The sequence below is a fragment of the Phodopus roborovskii genome, unplaced genomic scaffold (assembly GCF_943737965.1).
Source record: "Phodopus roborovskii unplaced genomic scaffold, PHOROB, whole genome shotgun sequence".
Taxonomy (NCBI): Eukaryota; Metazoa; Chordata; class Mammalia; order Rodentia; family Cricetidae; genus Phodopus; species Phodopus roborovskii.
In genome coordinates, this window is record NW_026126416.1 from 23,170,247 (window position 1) to 23,188,766 (window position 18,520).

Genomic DNA, 18,520 nt, shown 5'->3' on the forward strand with positions numbered 1-18,520 from the left:
ATGAGCGGTAGAGTGCTGCATACTCAGGTGAGGCTCTTCTGACCCCTGCACCTCTTTGGGGGCTTTCACAGACAAGTCCAGCTGGAACAATCCATTTGCAAGTAGGGAAGTGAACTCTCACAGATCGCAGTTGTTTGGCCCTGAGGGTAATCACAGCATCCTCCCAACTCCTTCCTCCAGCCCTTCTTCAAGAGTTCCTGAGCCTGGGGATGTACTGGGAGTGTGATGGAGATGTCTGACTATTCTCCAAAGTACCAAACCCTTGTGCCCTTTGACCATTCCTCAGTCTCTGGAACACAGCTGTTGACAAGTCTTGAGAAAAATGGCAACAGAAGAATATCCAAGTGAATACAGACTGCAATAAGCTACGGTAGTAAACTCATGTGGGCAGGCAACTTAGCTGTCAAGAGCACTCGCTCTCCACTAGAGCCTATGACTTCCCTAGTCACAGGCTGTCTGTTCTCTGTGCCAGCTGGATTTTCCCCCCAGTGAAGCGGGCCTCCAGTCCAACCAGAAAGTTGGTTCTGTCTACAACCACTTGTGCGCTTACACACTTGCCTAGCACTTCCATCACGAAGCACGAGGGACCCACAGTTGAGCAGGACTTCGAGGCTTAACTTTCCCCAGCATCCTCAGATACTTCTGGCACTGCAGGAGCTAGCTCTCAGGGAGGGGACGCTTTCAGCCCAGCCCCAGCTTTATTTCCAGTCGGGCAGGCAATAGGGTCTTGTCATTAAGTTCTGGAAGGCAATCAGCAACTGTGGCAGAGCCTTTATTGTTTTAGGGGGCTCAAAGGCCTCTGTGGGAGGTAACCTTACTCCTAGCACTGGGGTTCCCAATTAACCTCCTATGGCTTTTGGGAGCACCTGGTTTGACCTTTGCTGTGCTCTTTAGCATTCTCAGGCGACAGATAGTCGCAAACCTTTCCCAGTAACTTTGGTGGGTACTGTGCCTTACCCAGCCGTACAGTTCCCACCAAAAATTCCACAGCAACACCTGGCCTTTGCACCCCATGGTGGCTTCAGGTGCACTCACACATCTCTTCAGTGAGTTGTATTAGCTCTGTTTAACAAACCCTTTACACGGAGGACTGACAGAGCAATGGTGTCTGATCTGACATCTCAAAATGATTAAGTGTGGAGACAACTCTCGGTGATGTCATTCTGTCCCCACAAGTATTCGTCTTTGTGTTGTTACCCTCCAAGAGTGAGTGCTGGCCCAACTGTGAATAATAAGACAAACCAGAGCTGAAGATGTTAGTTATCTGATTGGTGGAAGACCCTGGGTTTGGTTCCCAGCACTACAAAATAAATACAAAGTAAATGCCAGGTAACACCAGAGAAAATAGAGGATGCCTCCATACTAGGACACAGGTTCAGCATATTAGCAAGAAAAAAGGATAACAGGAATGGCAAGAGACGCTCAAACCTCTTGGCATAGTTGGGGGTGTAGCTCTGCAGAATGCCTCACAGGCCCTGAGTTTGCTCTCTGCACTGAAAAGGAAAAAAAAAAAAAAAAAAAAAAAAAAAAAAAGAAAAAAAAAAAAAAAAAAAAAAAGGAAATATAAGCCAAAAGGAATCCCACCTTAGACTTAGACTTGAGCTGGCAACAGCCTGGACATGTTAGGGTGAGTGGCACACCTGTAGGCATAGGGTGTGAACCTGTGCAATTATGCATTGTGTGTGTGTGTGTGTGTGTGTGTTCAGGTACAGTATATTCTCCTCAGATGTTTGTAGGGTGGGTGAAATAAAATGGGGAAGATTCAGGAAGGAGCTGAGCAGCAGACACCAAGCTGCCCATCCAACCTGCAATTCAAGTTGGGAATCCTCAGTAGCTTGGGCATTCCCTGAAGAGAAAGCCATATCAGGCAAGCAGCAGGGTGTAGGTGGGAAAGAACGGTGCTCTATACTTACCTACATATCCTGCCTGGGGTCAGGAAAAATGCTTTTAAGATGGCTGGATTCAAGGCCACCTTGCCAAGTCTGGGGGCCAAAAACTAGAGGGAATAGCTCCCGAACTGCCTGGGGCACAAAAGCCTGCTTTCTTCCCTAGTGCTTCCTGAGCACACCAGTCCTCTGCCAGGCAGAGTCCCTCCCAGGGAATGACTTGGGGACAGGGGATGCACATGATGGTATAAGACAACTTAAGCAGAATTCTTATCCTGCTTCTGAGAAGAGAGGGCCTTTAACATTTGTGTGTGTGTGTGGGGGGGGGGGGTTCTTCATTCTATGACATACAAACAGGGGCCAGAGTCAGTTCTCTACTTCCACACATGGGCTTTGGGACTGAACTCAAGTTGTTTGCCAGTCCATATACATTATAGGCTGGCAAATGACTGTGCTGCCTACACACCTACCCTCTTCCCGGCACGAATCTGACAGGGGAATGAGGACAGCCCGTGACTCACAACTCAAGTACAAGAAAGAACTCAAGTAGAACAGTGTGCCCTACCTATCCAGGCAGGTAAGTATCTTTCACAGCTCTGCCCCTCTGATCACCCATCAAGATGGCTCCCCACCTGTCAAAGGGCACTTGAGACAGCGAAGGCTCAAGACAGATATACCATTTATTCTGGAAACATGTCTTCCTTATTTACATGTATTTGCTGCATTCTAAAATCAAAGGTTGTGTGTTTCTTTGCCAGCTCTCAACCCAGCTAAGAAGTATGAACACACAAAGTTCTCTCAGGATCCCAGAGGCTGCAAAAGCAACTGTTTTTTTGTTTTTGTTTTGAGATAGCATCTCACTATTTAGCTCTGGCTGTCCTGGAATTCACTATGTAAACCAGGCTGGCCTTGAACTCACAAAGATATGTTTGCCTCCAAAATTCTGGGACTAAAGGTATACACCACTAGGCCAGGCCAAAGGCAACTCTCGAATCCCAAAGGGCAAGAGTTAGTGTTAACTGGCCCAGAATTCCCCTATACAGAGCACACTGCTCTTCCATCCCTGGCTGTTGAAGCTGCCTGGATCCCTGGCAAAGGGAACCCAGGGAAATACTTGCCAGGAGTGCCTGTCTCCTGCAGAGTTCTGCACCAGTCCTGCCCTCACCCATGACCTTAGTGGCCACCAGCCCCAGCAGTCACACTGAAGTATTCTTGTAGCTTGAGCAGGGCCCGGAATCGATGAGAAATGGTGTTCTTCTCAGCCTTTGGCATCTCTGCATAACTAAGAGGCAAAGAGAAGCAGCTCAGAAAACAGGGAACCCAGATTATCAGGAGGATGGACACCCCACTGCCACCCTGCAGCCCAATGACTGTGCTGGGGGGGGGAGGGGTCCCTGTAGGTAAAAAACATAACTAGAACCTTTGCACAGGCAAGGGGCAGACAGACACCCCCCCCCCATACTCCATGTTTGAGCCCAAAAATGAGCTTCTACCCTGAGAGCCAGGAAAGCAGGCAATGGGCCACCAGCTCCTCAGCCTATTACACCAGAGAGTGTTAAACTCCTGTATAAGGCAGAAGCCCACAGTAATGGGCTTGGAGAGAAGCTGGGGACAAGAATGAGGTAGGTGTTTGACAGGAAGCAATGGACCCTGACAGATCAACAGTACTGTGGCTTGCACAGCCAGGCAGCTGGTCGGACAATTTTGTGTTTGAGGATACTACAGAGGAGAGGTCACATCCTGCCTATAGGCTTCAGAGCTAGCATAGGCGGCCAAGTAATTACAACTGAATAAAAATGGGGCTACAGAGATGGCTCAGTCCCTGAAATCTGACAGTCCCTTCTGACCTCTGGCCAGTAGAGTCATATGGTGAACAAATATGCAAATAGTCAAAACACCCATTAACATAAAATAAACAGATAAAAATAAAACCCAGTTCCTCATCTAAATTCCAAGTGTTCTGTGCCCTACCAAGCAGACAGCACATCAGAGGACACTCCTGACACCCAAGGACGGTCTGACCAGGGTTGCTTGAGACTCGATGAAGAACCAAGCAGGGAAGCTACAGTCTAGAAAGCCTGGCCCAGTAATGGCAATGTACAAATATGTATAGATAAGAAGTTGCTTTAATGTGAAGTGCTACGAACATGTACTACTGTGCGGGTTCATATGTCTAAGAGCTACAAAAGTACACATTTTTCCAGTCCAGATGGAGCTAATGTCATCCCACAAAACCACAAGATTTATGTATCTTAATAGGCAGGGCCAGAGAATGGGAGTCACCTGCCATAAAACGGCCAAGTGAGCTGGGATCAGAACCTAGGATATCTAATGTTGCCCGGCCATGGACTAGGCCACCTGGATTCCTTATGTGCATCCCAGCAGAAATGGTATCGTCTGGAACAGAGCCTGCCTTACCCATATCTGCATGACTGCACATGGGCAGGATGCCCACCCAAACCCATGCACCAGGGGAGAAATGTGGGTTCCTTACGTTTGCTCATATCCATCAGGCTGAAAGCAGGGATCCCAGCCAAAGTCCCGGGAGCCTCGTGGCATCACGATCTGGCCCTGTAACAAGGATGGCAAGTATGTAGCAGGGAGAGCAGGTGTGTAATGGAGAGGGCAGGTGTGTACCTGGAGATGTACTGGACCAGAGTGAGCTTGTTTAGTTTGTGACTTTGACTACACCTGAATTATTCAAAAGCTCCCCAGTCCCTCTAAATCTGTTAGGCACCTGGGTAAGGTGTAGAGCTGTCGATGGATGAGACAGGGCAAGCCTGTAATGTGAGCACCGAGGAGGCTGAAGCAGGAGGAATGCTGAGTTACCAGGCCAGTCAGAGCTACACAGTAAGATTCTGTCTTAAATCAGGAGGCTAGGGAGATGGCTGAGCTGGTGATTGTCTTTTAATCATGAGGACCTAAGTTCAACTCCCAAACCCCACATTAAAACAAACACATACACAAACAAAAAACACTTTAAATAAGTCAAGTATAGTGGTATAGCGCCTGTAATCCCTGGAGAGGGGAAACAAACTAGTCTATTAAGCAAGTTTCAGGCCAGTGGAGACTGTTTCAAAAACCAAGATGGGCCAGGTATGGTGGTGCACACCTTTAATCCCAGCACCTGGGAGTCAGAGGCAGACAGCTCTTTGTGAGTTCTAGGCCGGCCTGGTCCACAGAGTGAGTCCAGGACAGTCAGGGCTACACAGTAAGACTGTTGAAAGTAAGAAGAGGGCAGGACACACAAATTCAAACATGAAAATGTCACAAAGATAACAAGTCAATGTCAAGTAACAAGTCTGATCTAGATTAGCGTTGAAGCTCAAGGGTGGGGCCAGGCTAGCAGCACCGCCACTACACCACAGACAAAGCAAGACAAACTACAGTAGGGGTAATTGCAGGCACGCTCCTGTAATCCCAGCTCCAGGGCTGAGGCAGAGTACTCCAAGTGAGTCACAAGTGAGTTTGTGGCCAGCAGGGGCAACAGCAAGACCCTGCTTCAAAACAAAAACCAACAAAAAGGGCTGGGAATACAGCCCAATGGTAGAGTCCTATCCCGGCACCTGCAGGGTGGGGGACAGAAGACACAGGGCAGTGACAAGGGTGGTAATAAAGCATGGAGAGAGCACATAAACAAGGGACAACTTGTTACACGGTGCCAGAGGGAAACTGCTTTTTCTGGTGGGGAGCTGTGTGACCAAAGCCAGTGCTTGAAGCACTGAGCTTCCTCACCTCAGCCTGGGGTCACAGCAAACCCAGACTTCTCCTCCCACAACAGATGCTATAAGGCAAACATCTACTACAGGGACATGCTGTTCATGTGCCACTCTTGACAATGAGTGCACAGGGAGACCAAAACAAGAATGGAGAAAAAGACCACCTCAAGGAGAGTGGAAGAGGGTAAGTACCAAATGCAGAGGCAGCCAAAGCTGGAACAGAGATCCAAAAGGCCTGCAGTACCAGCCAGTTTAAGGCAGTTGCCACTTAGTCACTGCAGGAAGTGGCTTACTGGAGATTTCTGGGAAAGCAACAGACAGCACAACTAACTGCTATCTAACTGGCTGTGAAACCTGCCCCTTACCACTCACTTCACATTTAACCTAAAGAGCTGAAAATGGGATCTTGACTCATTTGCATTCCTGGGGCACAGCACCATTATTCACAAGAGCCAAGAGGAGCAACCTAAGGCTGTCCACGGATAAGCTAAAGAAGGAAATGTAGAACAGGTGAAGAACACATATACGCATAGCTCTTGGGAAGTGGAGGCAAGAGGATCAGAACAGCAAAGACATCCTCAGCTACACAGTAAGTAGGGAGCAGCCCTGACACAAAGCTAAAAGAAAAAACAAGAAAAAGATTTTACACACACACACACACACACACACACACACACCAACCAATCAAAATGTTCAGCCTTACAACTCTCAGCACTGCTGTGCTACAATATAGGCAAACCTTGAGGACACCAAGCTAAGTGAACTAAACCAATCACAAAAAGCAAATACTAAAGCAGGGACATAGTGCTATGGTGGTACACACCCAAAAATCTTCGTACTCGGGAAGCTAAGGCAGGCCAGCCAGGGCTACTAGTGAGAGCCTGTCTCAAAAATAAACAAAAACAAAGTGGGGGGGGGGGGAGCAGTGGTCTCGAACACCTCTAATCCCAGCATCTGGAAGGCATGGAAGGCAGAGGCAGACAGATCTCTATGAGTTCAAGGCCAACATGATATACAGACTGAGTTCAGAACAGCCAGGTTCTTTGTGTAAAGAAACTATCTTTTAAAAAAAAAAAAAAAAAAAAAAAAAAAAAAAAAAAACAAAAAACAAAAAACAAAAACAAAAACAAAACAAAAAAAGCAGTGGCTGCTCTTGCAGAGAACCTAGGTTCAATTCCCAGCATTCACACGGCAAGCAGTTCACAGCCCTCTGTGACTACAGTTCCAGGGAACCAGTACTCTCCTTGGCTTTGATGGGCACCACATTAGACAATGTGAATATACATGCAGGCAAAGATACCCACACATATAAAATAAAAATAAACTTAAAAATAATAAGAGTTAGGTAGTCAAAATGGTGGCTGCTAGGAGTTAGGTAAAGAAAGAAATGGGGGCTTGTTCAATGGATAGTTTCAAACTTATAATCAAAAACATTCTGTAGTCCTGGTAAATGCAAATATATTTAACACTTAGTATACCGAACAACAGTTAAAATGTGTTTGTGGGGCTGGAGAGCTGACTCAATGGTTAAGAGTTCTTGCTGCTCCTCCAAAGACCAGAGTTCAGTTCCTAGCACCCACATCTAATAGCTCTAGGGATCTGATGCCTCCAGGCTCCTTGGGTATCTGTACTCATATGCACATACCCACATGCAGACACACAAACCTACTCATAATTAAAAAAAAAAAAAAAAAAAAGATGGTTTTGTTTTTGTGTCTGTGTTTTGTTTAACCACTATCCAAAATATTTAACCAAACAAAATAACACAAAGTGTCTGTATACAGCCCAGCTGGGGAATTAGGTTTTATCTTGACTGGAGGGCTGGAGCAGACAGATACGCTGGAAGGCAGATGGCGCACTGGCCTGACCACTCTAAGGGTGGTCTGGTGGATGTTCAGAAAAGCAACTACACTTCAGGTCTGACAGGCAACTTTAAGGAGTGCTGAATGGCCACTGACAGAGAAATAAGCTTAAAAACTGAAATTCTGAGCTGGAGAAGTAGAGCTATGGTGAAACACTTACACTGCACAAAAAAGCTCTGACTTCTGCCCCAACGACACAAAACAACATTAAAATTTTATGTGAACAAGAAAATCAGAAAGGCCAGGAGATAATCAAGAGAAAATGTAGGCCAGGCATGATGGCACCTGCCTACTTGGGGCAGAGGTGGATCTCTGAGTTTGAGAGCTGCATAATAAAGACCATGTCTCAAAGAAAAAAAAATGTGGGGGGGGGGGCGGGGAGCGGAGGCTACAGACTGGATATGATGACACCACACTACAATCCCCACTTAAGAGGTAGAGGCCATAGGATCTGAAGTTCAGCCAACCTGGGATAAATGAGACACTATCTCAAAAACCCGAGTGGGGAGGAGACTCTGGTCCTGGCAGATGAACAAAGCAATCTTAGCAAGGTAGCCTGTAGCTTTGGCTTTGAGAACAGTTAGTTACCTTTTGTTTGTGCATCTGCATCTTACCAGGACCTACCCTGACAGGATCTGAGTGTACACGGCTAGGGGTCAAATAGGTTTGGGGACTGACATTTTCCTAATCGTAGTGTCCAGGTTTGTCTCGTGGCAAGCATAGTGACCAAAAGTAACTGCTAACTCTAGCATCTTCTTGTTTTGTTCCTGCAGCAGACTGAAGGCCACTTATTCAAGCCACAGAGTTCTCTAGTGACTTGCAGAACTGTTCAGTGTGTACGCACCGAGGTCTGGCCCCTGAACAGGAGTACTGGCTGGCTTGGGTCTCCGGTGCTGAGTGCAAATGTGCAAAGTGCATAGGCTGATTTGTCCTCAAAGCCGGCCAGGAGCTGGTGGAGGCCTGCAGGCAGATTTAGTGAGGTCAGTGAATCCAGGCTGTCAAGCCCCACCCTCACACCAGAAGCCCAAGGGTGTAGAAGAATTCTCCAAATTGGGCTGTGTTGGGATGAGAAGTTGCAATGCAAGGGCTGCATTCTAGTCCTCAAGAGTGTGCTGAAGCCTCTCTTCAGGCTCTGACACAAACTAAAACAAGGTTTTTTGTTAAGATCAGAGTCTCATGTAGGCCAGCTTGGCCTAGAACTCACTTGTAACCCAGGCTGTACTGGAACACGAGATCCTTCTGCCTCCACCCCGTGAAGGCTGGGATTACAGGCACATATCACCACATTTGATTTATGTGGCACCAGGGACTGAATCCAGAACTCCATGTATGCTAAGCAAACATTCTGCCAACTGTGATACATTGCCAGCCTCTGTTGTTGAGACCAAGATCTCAGGTAGTCTAGGCTAGCCTCTAACTTGCTGTATAGCCTATAAACTTCTATCCTCTGCTTACAGCTCTCAGGATTACAGGCTTAGACTTCCGTGGCAATCTGTTTGTGTTTTTAAAACAGGATGTTGCTCTGTAGCCCAGGCTGAACTCCAGAGTCTCCATCGTGTTGGGTCACAGGCATGTATCTCCATACATGGCTAACACAGATTGCTTCAAAGAGTAAAATGGGTTTTGGTTTTTAAGATTTTTTTATTTTCATATATGTGTTTTGGCCACATGCATGTGCACTAGGGCCCACTGAGGCCAAAAGATCCTCTGAACTAAAGTTATGGACAGTTATAAGCAGCCTTGTAGGTGCTGGGAACCAAACCTGGGTCCTCTGCAAGAGCAACAAGTACATGTAACTGCTGAGCCAGCTCTCTAGCCCATTCTGTTTTCTTGAGAAAGGGTTTTATGTGTGGCCCAAGCTGGTCTTGGACTCTGGATCCTCCTACCTCAGCCTCCTAAGGGCTAAGATTATAGAAATACAACACTACCTAGTTTAAAGTGCTTGGGAAAAAAGAAAAAAAAAAAAATACAAAGAGGATCAGATGATGGAGGTACACACTTTTAAACCCAACACTTGGGAGGCAGAGGCAAATGGATCTCTGTGAATTCAAGGCAAGCCTGGTATGCAGATTGAGTTCCAGAACAGCCAAGACTACACAGAGAAACACTGTCTCAAAAAGCAAACAAACAAAAAACAAACCAAAAAACCTAAAGAGGGAATATTTTGGCATTCACTCCCGAGTGAAAAGATAGATTCTTGGACTTAGAAGAGATAGCTCCCTCTCTGAAGACCAGGCTAGGCCATGGCTGAAGCAAGGAACTACAAACAGTTATTAAGTGATGTCCCTTGATAACCAGAACCAACTACAGCCCCCTGTCCCTTAAATTCAAAGCTTTTATCACCTGTCCCCAACTCTCCGCCTCAGTGCTTTCAGGAGAGATGAGAGTGGAGGCCAATGGCAGGGCCTAGAGTATGGATTACTAACGGGGACACTCCCAGACTTAATCCCCAAAGAACCATGTGAAGAAACAACAGGGATACATACCTTCAGGCTTTAGCTTCTCTAGAAACCATTTTCTGCAAAAGAAAGAGAGTCAGTGCCAAGAGCAAGAGCAGACTAATCTTCCTATCACCTACTCTGGCCTACACCCCCGAAGGATTAGAGCTCCCAAAAGCAAGAGGAATGAAAAAGACCGTCTCAAATCAAACTAAGAAAATAATCCAAAGCCTGGGAGTATAACTCAGCAGCAGAGGAACAGAGGGGGAAGGGCAGGGGACTGAAGGGAGAGCAAGAGGAGGCAGAAGGAAAGGGACGAGAGAGACAGAAATATGAGTCTAACAAAAAAATGGAGTCAAACAGGCAGTAGACAGAAGGCTCAGTATACCAAGGAAGGCGAGAACCTCAGCACTGACTAGGGAAATACTTAGGCTGAAGCAGGAAGACTACCACAAATTCCAGTCCAGCCTGGGCTACAGTGAGGCATACCAAGAAAAAGTAAACAAAGCATGTTCACATTCCCTAAACTGCGAAATTAACATTAGAGTCACAATGGTGCTGGTGGAGCTATGGAGCAATGCAGGCTGTAGGTTAACCGTGTGTGCCACCGCTTTGACAAAACACAGCAATCACTTTTCATCTTGTTTTACCCTGATGGGAGATGTCATTCTGTAAATATGTTTCTCTTATTGGTTAATGAATAAAGCCCTGTTGGTCAATAGAAAAACAAGACAGGTGGGACTAGGAGACAAGGAGGATTCTGGGACTTGAGAGGAAGAGGTCCGGACCCTCTCTCCGGTAAGCCAAGACCATGTGGAAATACTTAGATTAATAGAAATGGGTTAATATTTAAGATAGCTAGCCAATAAAAACACTAGTAACTGGCCAAAAGCTTTATATCAAATACAGCATCTCCTGTGTGTTATTTGGGGCTGACATGGCTTTGGGACCAGGCTTGCAGGAAAACATTATCCCCTCCCCTTTTTTTTGAGACAGGGTGCCATATCATCTTCAGAAATGAGCAGATACCACTTTTCAATCTCACTCACAGAACCACACTCTTATAATTAAAGAAAACTGTGTCTCTCTGATTTCTGGGTGACGGGATCTCATGTAGCCTAGGCTGGCCTAGAACTCCCTATGTAGCCAAGGATGACCCAGAACTTTTGACCCTTCTGTCTCTGTCTTGTAAGTGCTGGAATTTTAGGCATGTAACACCATGCCTACTCACCTGGTGGAGTAGGAGTTGAACTCGGGGCTTTATTACACAACAAAGGCAAGCACTCTAACAAGGGGACTATGTCCTCATCTGTTATTTTTATTATTATTTTATGCATATCAGTGTTTTGCCTACATGTATATATATACATACATATGTGCCTAGTGCCTACAGAGGGCAGAAGAGAAAGTCAGGCTACATGGAAAGATAGCTACAGATGGTTATAAGCCGACACGTGGGTGATAGAAATTGAACCCAGATCCTCTTCAAGAGCAGTGTTCTTAACAGCCAAGCCTCATCTCTCTAAGCCCTCTTTTTAAAGATTTATTTACGTGTGTGTGTGTATACATACCTATGTGAATGTATGTGCATACTTATGTCTAGGTACTTGTCTGTGGAGGCCAGAAGGTGCTGGATCCCTTGGAGCTGGAGTTTGTAAATTGAATGTGGATGCTGGAACCTCACGACTGAGCAACAAGCACTCTTAAGGGTTGAGTCCTCTCTCTAGCCCCTATAGACAGGGTCTCACTGTATAGTTCTACCTGGCTTAGAACTCACTATTTGGTCCACACTGGCCTCAAACTCACAGAGAGCTGCCTATCTGTGCCTCCTAGTGCTGGAATTAAAGATGTGCACCACCCCACCCAGCTCTCTTTTTCTTTTGTTAATTTTAATTAGCTGTAGGTGTATATGTGTGAGCATGTGTATGGTGTGTGCATATGAGTGCAAGTACCCACAAAGGTTGGAGGCATCAGATTCCATGAAACTGAAATTATAGTTGTAAACTGCATTATAGTAAGATACTCACTTTGTCCGCACCTGTGGCACTGACCACGCCCATGGGGGGGGGGGGGACAGGGGACAGATGTGACCTGGGAGAACTAGGTCTAGATAAGGGGCCCTGGAGCGCTCTCTTGCTTGCAGGACAGGGACAGGGAGCACCTGGAGGCATCCCTGGGACCAGGAACTTGTTGGCGTTCATCTGTCTCTGTTGTAAGTTATTTCTCCCTGAATAAACATCTATTCAGCCTATACCCACGATATTGCATGATTTAGGTGCTGAGATTCAAACCTGGGTCCAGCAGAAAAGCAGCAAGCACTCTTAACTACTGAGCTATTTCTCCAGTCCTGTCCTTGATGGTCTTACTCCTTCCTCCGTTATGATGCCAAGATAACATCAGGTAACTACTCATTTTACTATTCTGGTAGTTTTGTGGATGGGGCCCTGCAGGGGTAGAGGTGTAGTAGAAGTACTCACATGTAGGGGCCAGGGAGCCCCCCGAGGGCATTAAAGCACAGACAGGTATCCTCCACCAGTACAGGACCCTGCACCTGTAACAAAGACACATAGTCCTGAGATTTCTATCAGCAGTAGGTTTCATCACAACCCTGAGTCTACTCAGCTGGGGCCCAGACCACAGCTAGGTGAGGGTGAGGCGTGCAGTTACAGGTTAATCAAGTGCCACACAACTCAGCTCTCTGCCTGCAGTTTAGAAATGTGACAGCAGAGAGCACTAACAAGACAAGTCTTGCTCAACACAGAGCAATGAAGAACTGGAAATCAGCTAAGAAGCCCGATTCCATAGTGTACTCCTTCCCAGCTCTGCAAACTGTGAGTACGGGTGTGTGGGTGGGTGGGGGGCGGTTGGACATTGGACATGTGTAGGGACATGTACGGCTGGAATGTATGGAACTAAGAATCAGAAAGGCGAGAGCTGGAACAGAAGAAGCAGTGTCCCAACAAGGCACAGGCCCCAGGAGCCCACAAGACCGAATGGAGGACCACAATGGTTAAGTACCTGGCGAGCTGCCTCCTTACACTTCTGTATGGAGATTTCATCTGGCTCTCCCTGGTACTCAGGCACTTATCGGGGAAACAGACACACAGATGTATAGAGTCAGGACACAGGGTGACAGTTAAATCAAACCACTTTTAGAAATGAAACAAAACAGAAACATACGGTCAATTTTCTGTGCCACCAAAGTGCATGGAAACTTATCTCCTAGAATCTGAATGACCTGTTCCAAAAATGAAAGAACATTTGTCACTCCGTTTGCTAACAATCCCCCACTAGTTCCCTATTACTATGTGAGGTGTCACCCACCTTCTCATTAGTCCCCCTAAAGCTTTTCAAACTGGGCCCATAAGCCTCATCCCAACTCTCAGAGACCCACTAAATGAGCATCCCTTTCCCCTTCCAACTTCTGGTTTTGTTTTTTTTAATCTCACCCACCCTTCCATCTAGAATGTTCTGTAAGGAACTAATCCTCCAGCCCAGGAGTTCTCTCAAGGGCCAACCAGAGCAACCTCCAAAGAAAACTGCTCTGCATTTCCACTAGGCCCTAGTTGACATTCACCTTTTCAATTCAGGTCACAAATCAGGCTGCACCAGCAGTTCCCATGACTGCTCTTTCTTCTTTGTTTCCCAGTGCAGCCCTGACTAGATGGGCAATTTCCTGCCTTAATCACTGGCCCCTGCTTCCCCGTCACCCCCAACCATCCCAACTCAGTACTAATATTACAGGCACGTGCCATCCATCCTAGCTTCCCAGTGACTTTTGGTTTTTTTGTTTGTTTGTTTTTTCCAGACAGGGTTTCCAGCTTTTGAGGCTGTCCTGGAACTCCCTCTGTAAACCAGGCTGGTCTGGAACTCACCTGTTTCTGCCTCCCAAGTGCTGGGATTAAAGGCGTGTGCCACCATCACCTGGCTCACACACACCTTTTATGAGACAGGGTTTCACTTTGTTACTCAAAGTCCTCCCATCTCAGAGTCCAGAATGCTGCAATTAGAAGCATGTACCACCATGTCCTCTTCTTTTTGTATATTAGAGTATTATTTCTATTGTCATAGGTTTGTGTGTTCAAGGCAAGGCTATACAGCAAGAACCTATCTTGGAAAGAAAGAAGGTAGGGGGCCATCAAAAGGGCTCAGCAGATCCCAAACCTTTAATCAGGATGGCTCTGGCTGTTTCGAAGACCACCCTGTCCTGTACAGAAATGCCATTAGTCCCTGTTTTCAAGTAAGGAAGGTCCTCCTGCTGCATCAATTGTTCAGCCTCAGACGCACAGAGCGGATGTCATCCCGATTCTCCATACATGATCCTAGCTTCTTAGCAATGCTGACTGAAGAAGAGCCCACTCAACTACAGCCAGAGCCAACATCTGTCAGAAGCTTCGCTATCTCCTCTCATAAATAGGGACAAAGAAAGACTAACTGGGCTAAGAATGAGCATCCAGAGCTGGGCGGTAGTGGTGCACACCTTTAATCCCAGTGCTTGGTAGACAGAGGCAGGTGGATTTCTGTGTGGGTTCAAGGCCTGCCTGGTCTATAGAGGGAGCTCCAGGACAGCCAGGGCTATGTATGTACCAAGACCCTGTCTCAAAAACAAAGCAGAAAATGGAAATTATGTGACCTATACTCACTTCAGAAATAGTCCTACCACATACAAGGAACTGTCCAATATGGATGGACTCGCTGAGTTTCCCCAGTCCATTAGCGCTGGGTCATACCCTTTCTGATCACATCCTACAGTAATGCTTCATCAAATCTAGATAGAAAAACAGCTTTCTCGGGCTAGGAATGTAGTTCAGAAGTAGGACAGTGACAGCAATTCTGTAAGTCCTGGGTTAGATTCAAGGCATGAAGAAAATAAGTCTTTGGGTCTTCATACTACGTGTGTTTTTCTTTTGTTAACCTCAGTTTTCTTATACTGTGGTCAGCCATGAATCTTATGAGGTATTACACATTTAGATACGGAAAGTGCCTAAGAGTAGACGAACCACAATGGGCTGTGAACTACTCAGTCTGGATCAACCCCACACACTTTCTGTTTGCCATCACTTTTGAGGCGGAGGTGTCAGAACTTAGGGCTTAGGGGTTATCTTTGTCGTAGATGCCACTACTCCAGCTCTCATGGTCTGCTGACTTTACAAGCTCATCCCAAAACAGGCGTGGTAGGGCATGCACGTAGGCCCAGAACTCAGGAAGACAGGAGGGTCAAGGGAACAAGATCAATCCTCGCTTCAGAGCTGGGTCAGACTAGCCCGCACTGCACTACACGACCCCAAAATAATACAAAACAAAACCTCCAAAACCTTAAATAGGACTGGAAAGATGACTCAGAGGTTAAGAGTCCTGAGTTCAATTCCCAGCAACCACATGGTTCACAACCACCTATAATGAGATCTGGTGCCCTCTTACGGCACTCCGGCATACAGGTAGGTAGAACACTGTATACACAATAAATAAATCTTAATGAAAAAAAACTTAAATGCTCTGGACTCTCAAGGCTCCGCACTCCATGGAGGTCTCTTCCCCAAGCCCAGCCCTTCCACACAGAGACTAAACCACGTTCCGTTCCAACGCCCAGGGTTCCTCGCCCCCCCCCCTCAAGGCAACTCCTGCAGCCCTATCTCCACCCGCCTTCTAGAGCGTCCCCACACCCCACGACACCTCCTCCAGCTTCTTTGCGTTTCCCGTCACAAACACGATCTTCTTTCCCGTCAAAGATGCGGCCATTGCAAAGGCTGGTTACCCCCGAGAGTGCCCGGAGGTTCTTTGCGGGGGAACAGTAGACACTTCCGGCTGGAGGCGGAAGTAGATAGCCCAAATTCCGGCACTACCTGAAACCTAAGCAGGTCTCAGGCTGCGGCTACCGGCATCCGTGGCAGAGGAGTTTCCCGCAGCAAGCGCTGCGTGAGGCGCTAAGGGGCGCGCCCCGGGCGGGAGAGGTCATTCAGCGCCTGGGTCCTCTGCTCCTCACCCCGCTGGGCTCGGACGAGGAGGGAGCATAGAAGCCGTGCCGTGACCAGCTGCAGTCCTGTGTCCTGAGCGGCGTGCGCCCCTCGGAACCCCAACTCTGTCATGGAACACTAGCTCCAAGCCTGGGTCTGTGTCCTTCAGACCCACACCTCGAGGGCTAGCTCCATCTACTTAACTGCAAACTTAAAAGCAACGTGAACAAGCCATCTACTCATCTCTTAGGTTTGGGAGCTAGTCCCGCTTATCACACTGCATCCCTTCTCCAGAGGCATTCCTTTCAGCCCAGTCTCTGCACTGGGAACACGCACGGAGGATTAAAATGCCTTCCACATGTTTACCTGAGACCGCTGAAGCCAGAAGAGGGCGTCACATCTCCTGGAACTGGATTTACAAGTGTTTTTTGAGCTGCCTGATATGGATGCTGGTCCTCTGTAAGCTGCAAGCTTGTAGCTACAAGCTACAAGCTCTCAGGCTGGTGAGATGGCTCAGCAGATAAGAACACTGACTGCTCTTCCAGAGTTCTGTTCCCAGCACCCACATGACTGCTCCGCCCGCAGTTGTCTGTAACTCCGGTTCCAGGAGATCCATTGCCCTCTTCTGACCTCCTAGGGTACAAGGCATAAACATTGTGCAATCACATGTGCAGGCAACACACATGTGCAGGCAAACACACACACAAAGTAAAAAACAATCTTTTAAAAAGATTGGTGCTAGCTAGACAGAGTGTAATTTTGGCATGCTAAGACTAAAACAGGAAGCTCTTGAGTTCAAAGCTAGCCTGGGCCATATAGTGTGTCAACGCTGTAGCTCGATGGTAGAACATTTGCATAGCTCAGCCAAAGTCCTGGGTTTGGACCCCAGAAGCACACACACAAACAATGGAATCTTAATAAAGCCTAGTTGTTTGGCTTAATAGTATTGATCTCTTATAGTCTTGGTTATTTATCTTATAGTCTTGGTTATTTGTGTGTTGCTATAGATGTAACTTTAGGGTTTATGGAAGCAACTTAGGCAAGCACTATACCAGAGCCACATGCCCAACCCACTAACTCCAGAACTATCCTCACAGAATAGCCAAAGCAGTGTTCTCCAAAACTCTTTGCGTAGTGATCTTAATATTGTGTATTGCATAGTGCTGAGGCTTTGAAGTATATTGTGTCTTTGGAGACAGGTCACGAAGTTTCCCCTCACTGACCCTCCAATGGTGTTATTTTTTGAGGGCATGTGGCTTATTAGAGTTGACTGGGAAAGGCTGGGGTGCATACACGGCTCTTCCTATATGGCACTTGTCTTTCTCCTCCATGAAGTCAAAGGGAACCCTCAGGAAAGTGGAGAGTAGATGAGGTTTTAAAGGAAAGGTGACTTCTTGGATGTTAAATGCCTCCACTTCAGCCTCTGGCTAGGAGCTTGTAACGATGTGCATATAAGGACTAACAGATACCATGTAGTATGGTGGGTTAACTCAATGATCCCCAGATATCACATCCCAAGTGACCTGGCAAGGAATTAAGAATAGAAACATAAAAATGAAGATGGAATTAAATGGGGTTCTCCAATTGATACTTCTGCCTGGAATCTCAGCACTGTTTTATCTTCAAATAGTAACTTTGTATCAGCAATGAACAGATCATTGGCCTGACATACCAAGTCATATCATCACTTCAAATCAGTATTTAGAAAATCTAAGTATCTGTTCAGTGGTTATAGACAGAAATATAAAAATATGTACCAAAATACTTGTTTTTCAAACTAGAAAAAAAAAAAAAAAAAAACTAGGAAATTGCCAGGCAGTGGTGGCCCACGCCTTTAATCTCAGCACTAGGGAGGCAGAGGCAGGCGGATCTCTGAGTTTCAGAATGAGGTCCAGGACAGGCTCCAAAATTACAGAGAAACCCTGTATTGACAACAACAACAACAACATAGGAAATTATTATGAGTCCTTAATATCCACAAACCAACTTTCAGTAATTATCAACATCTATTTTTATTACACCCATCTTGTCATTTTTACTTTTTTAAAATTTAATTTTAAAATTTGAGCTGGATGCTGGTTTACTCCTTTAGATCCTAGCATAAAAGAGAGAGAGAGAGAGGCAAATCTTAAAATTCGAGGCCAGCCTGGTCTATAGAGATTTCCAGGACTGGCTCCATCATCACTGAGAAACCCTGTCTCAAAGACCAAAAGAAAAAAGAAAAAAAAAAAAAAAAAAAAAAAAGAAAGAAAGAAAGAAAGAAAGAAAAGAAAAGAAAGGTGAGCTGGAGAGATGGCTCAGTGGTTAAGAGTGTTTACTGCTCTTGCAGAAGGCCTGGGTTGGTTCCTCTTCTGACCGCTAGCAAGTGGTACATATATATACTACACTTACACACACACAAAATGAAACAGTATTTGTTAAATGTAGGAGCCAGCCAAGTCCCCTGGTGGCACATGCCTTTAATTACAACTGAGACAGAAGCAGGCAGATCACTGTAAGTTTGAGGCTAGTCTTGTCTACATAGTGAATTCTAAGGTAGGCAGGGCTATATAATGAGACCATGTCTCAAAGAAACAAAACAAAACAATCCACCCACAAACAAACAAAAAGTGGAAAAGCATCTGGGCATCAGGGTGCATGCCTGTAATCCCAGCTAACTCA

At 46.4% G+C, this 18,520-nt stretch overlaps 1 protein-coding gene across 1 annotated transcript; it reads right to left on the bottom strand.

The window, feature by feature from the left end:
- Positions 1-2,548: 2,548 nt before the first annotated feature.
- Positions 2,549-15,686, bottom strand: Itpa (inosine triphosphatase). Its single transcript, XM_051183370.1, has 8 exons — positions 15,579-15,686; positions 13,086-13,143; positions 12,924-12,988; positions 12,383-12,456; positions 9,954-9,985; positions 8,312-8,427; positions 4,381-4,457; positions 2,549-3,168 (listed from the first exon to the last, which is right to left on the bottom strand). The coding sequence occupies exons 1-8, from the start codon at positions 15,642-15,644 to the stop codon at positions 3,060-3,062; spliced, it is 597 nt and encodes a 198-aa protein (XP_051039327.1). The 5' UTR covers positions 15,645-15,686; the 3' UTR covers positions 2,549-3,059.
- Positions 15,687-18,520: the final 2,834 nt, after the last annotated feature.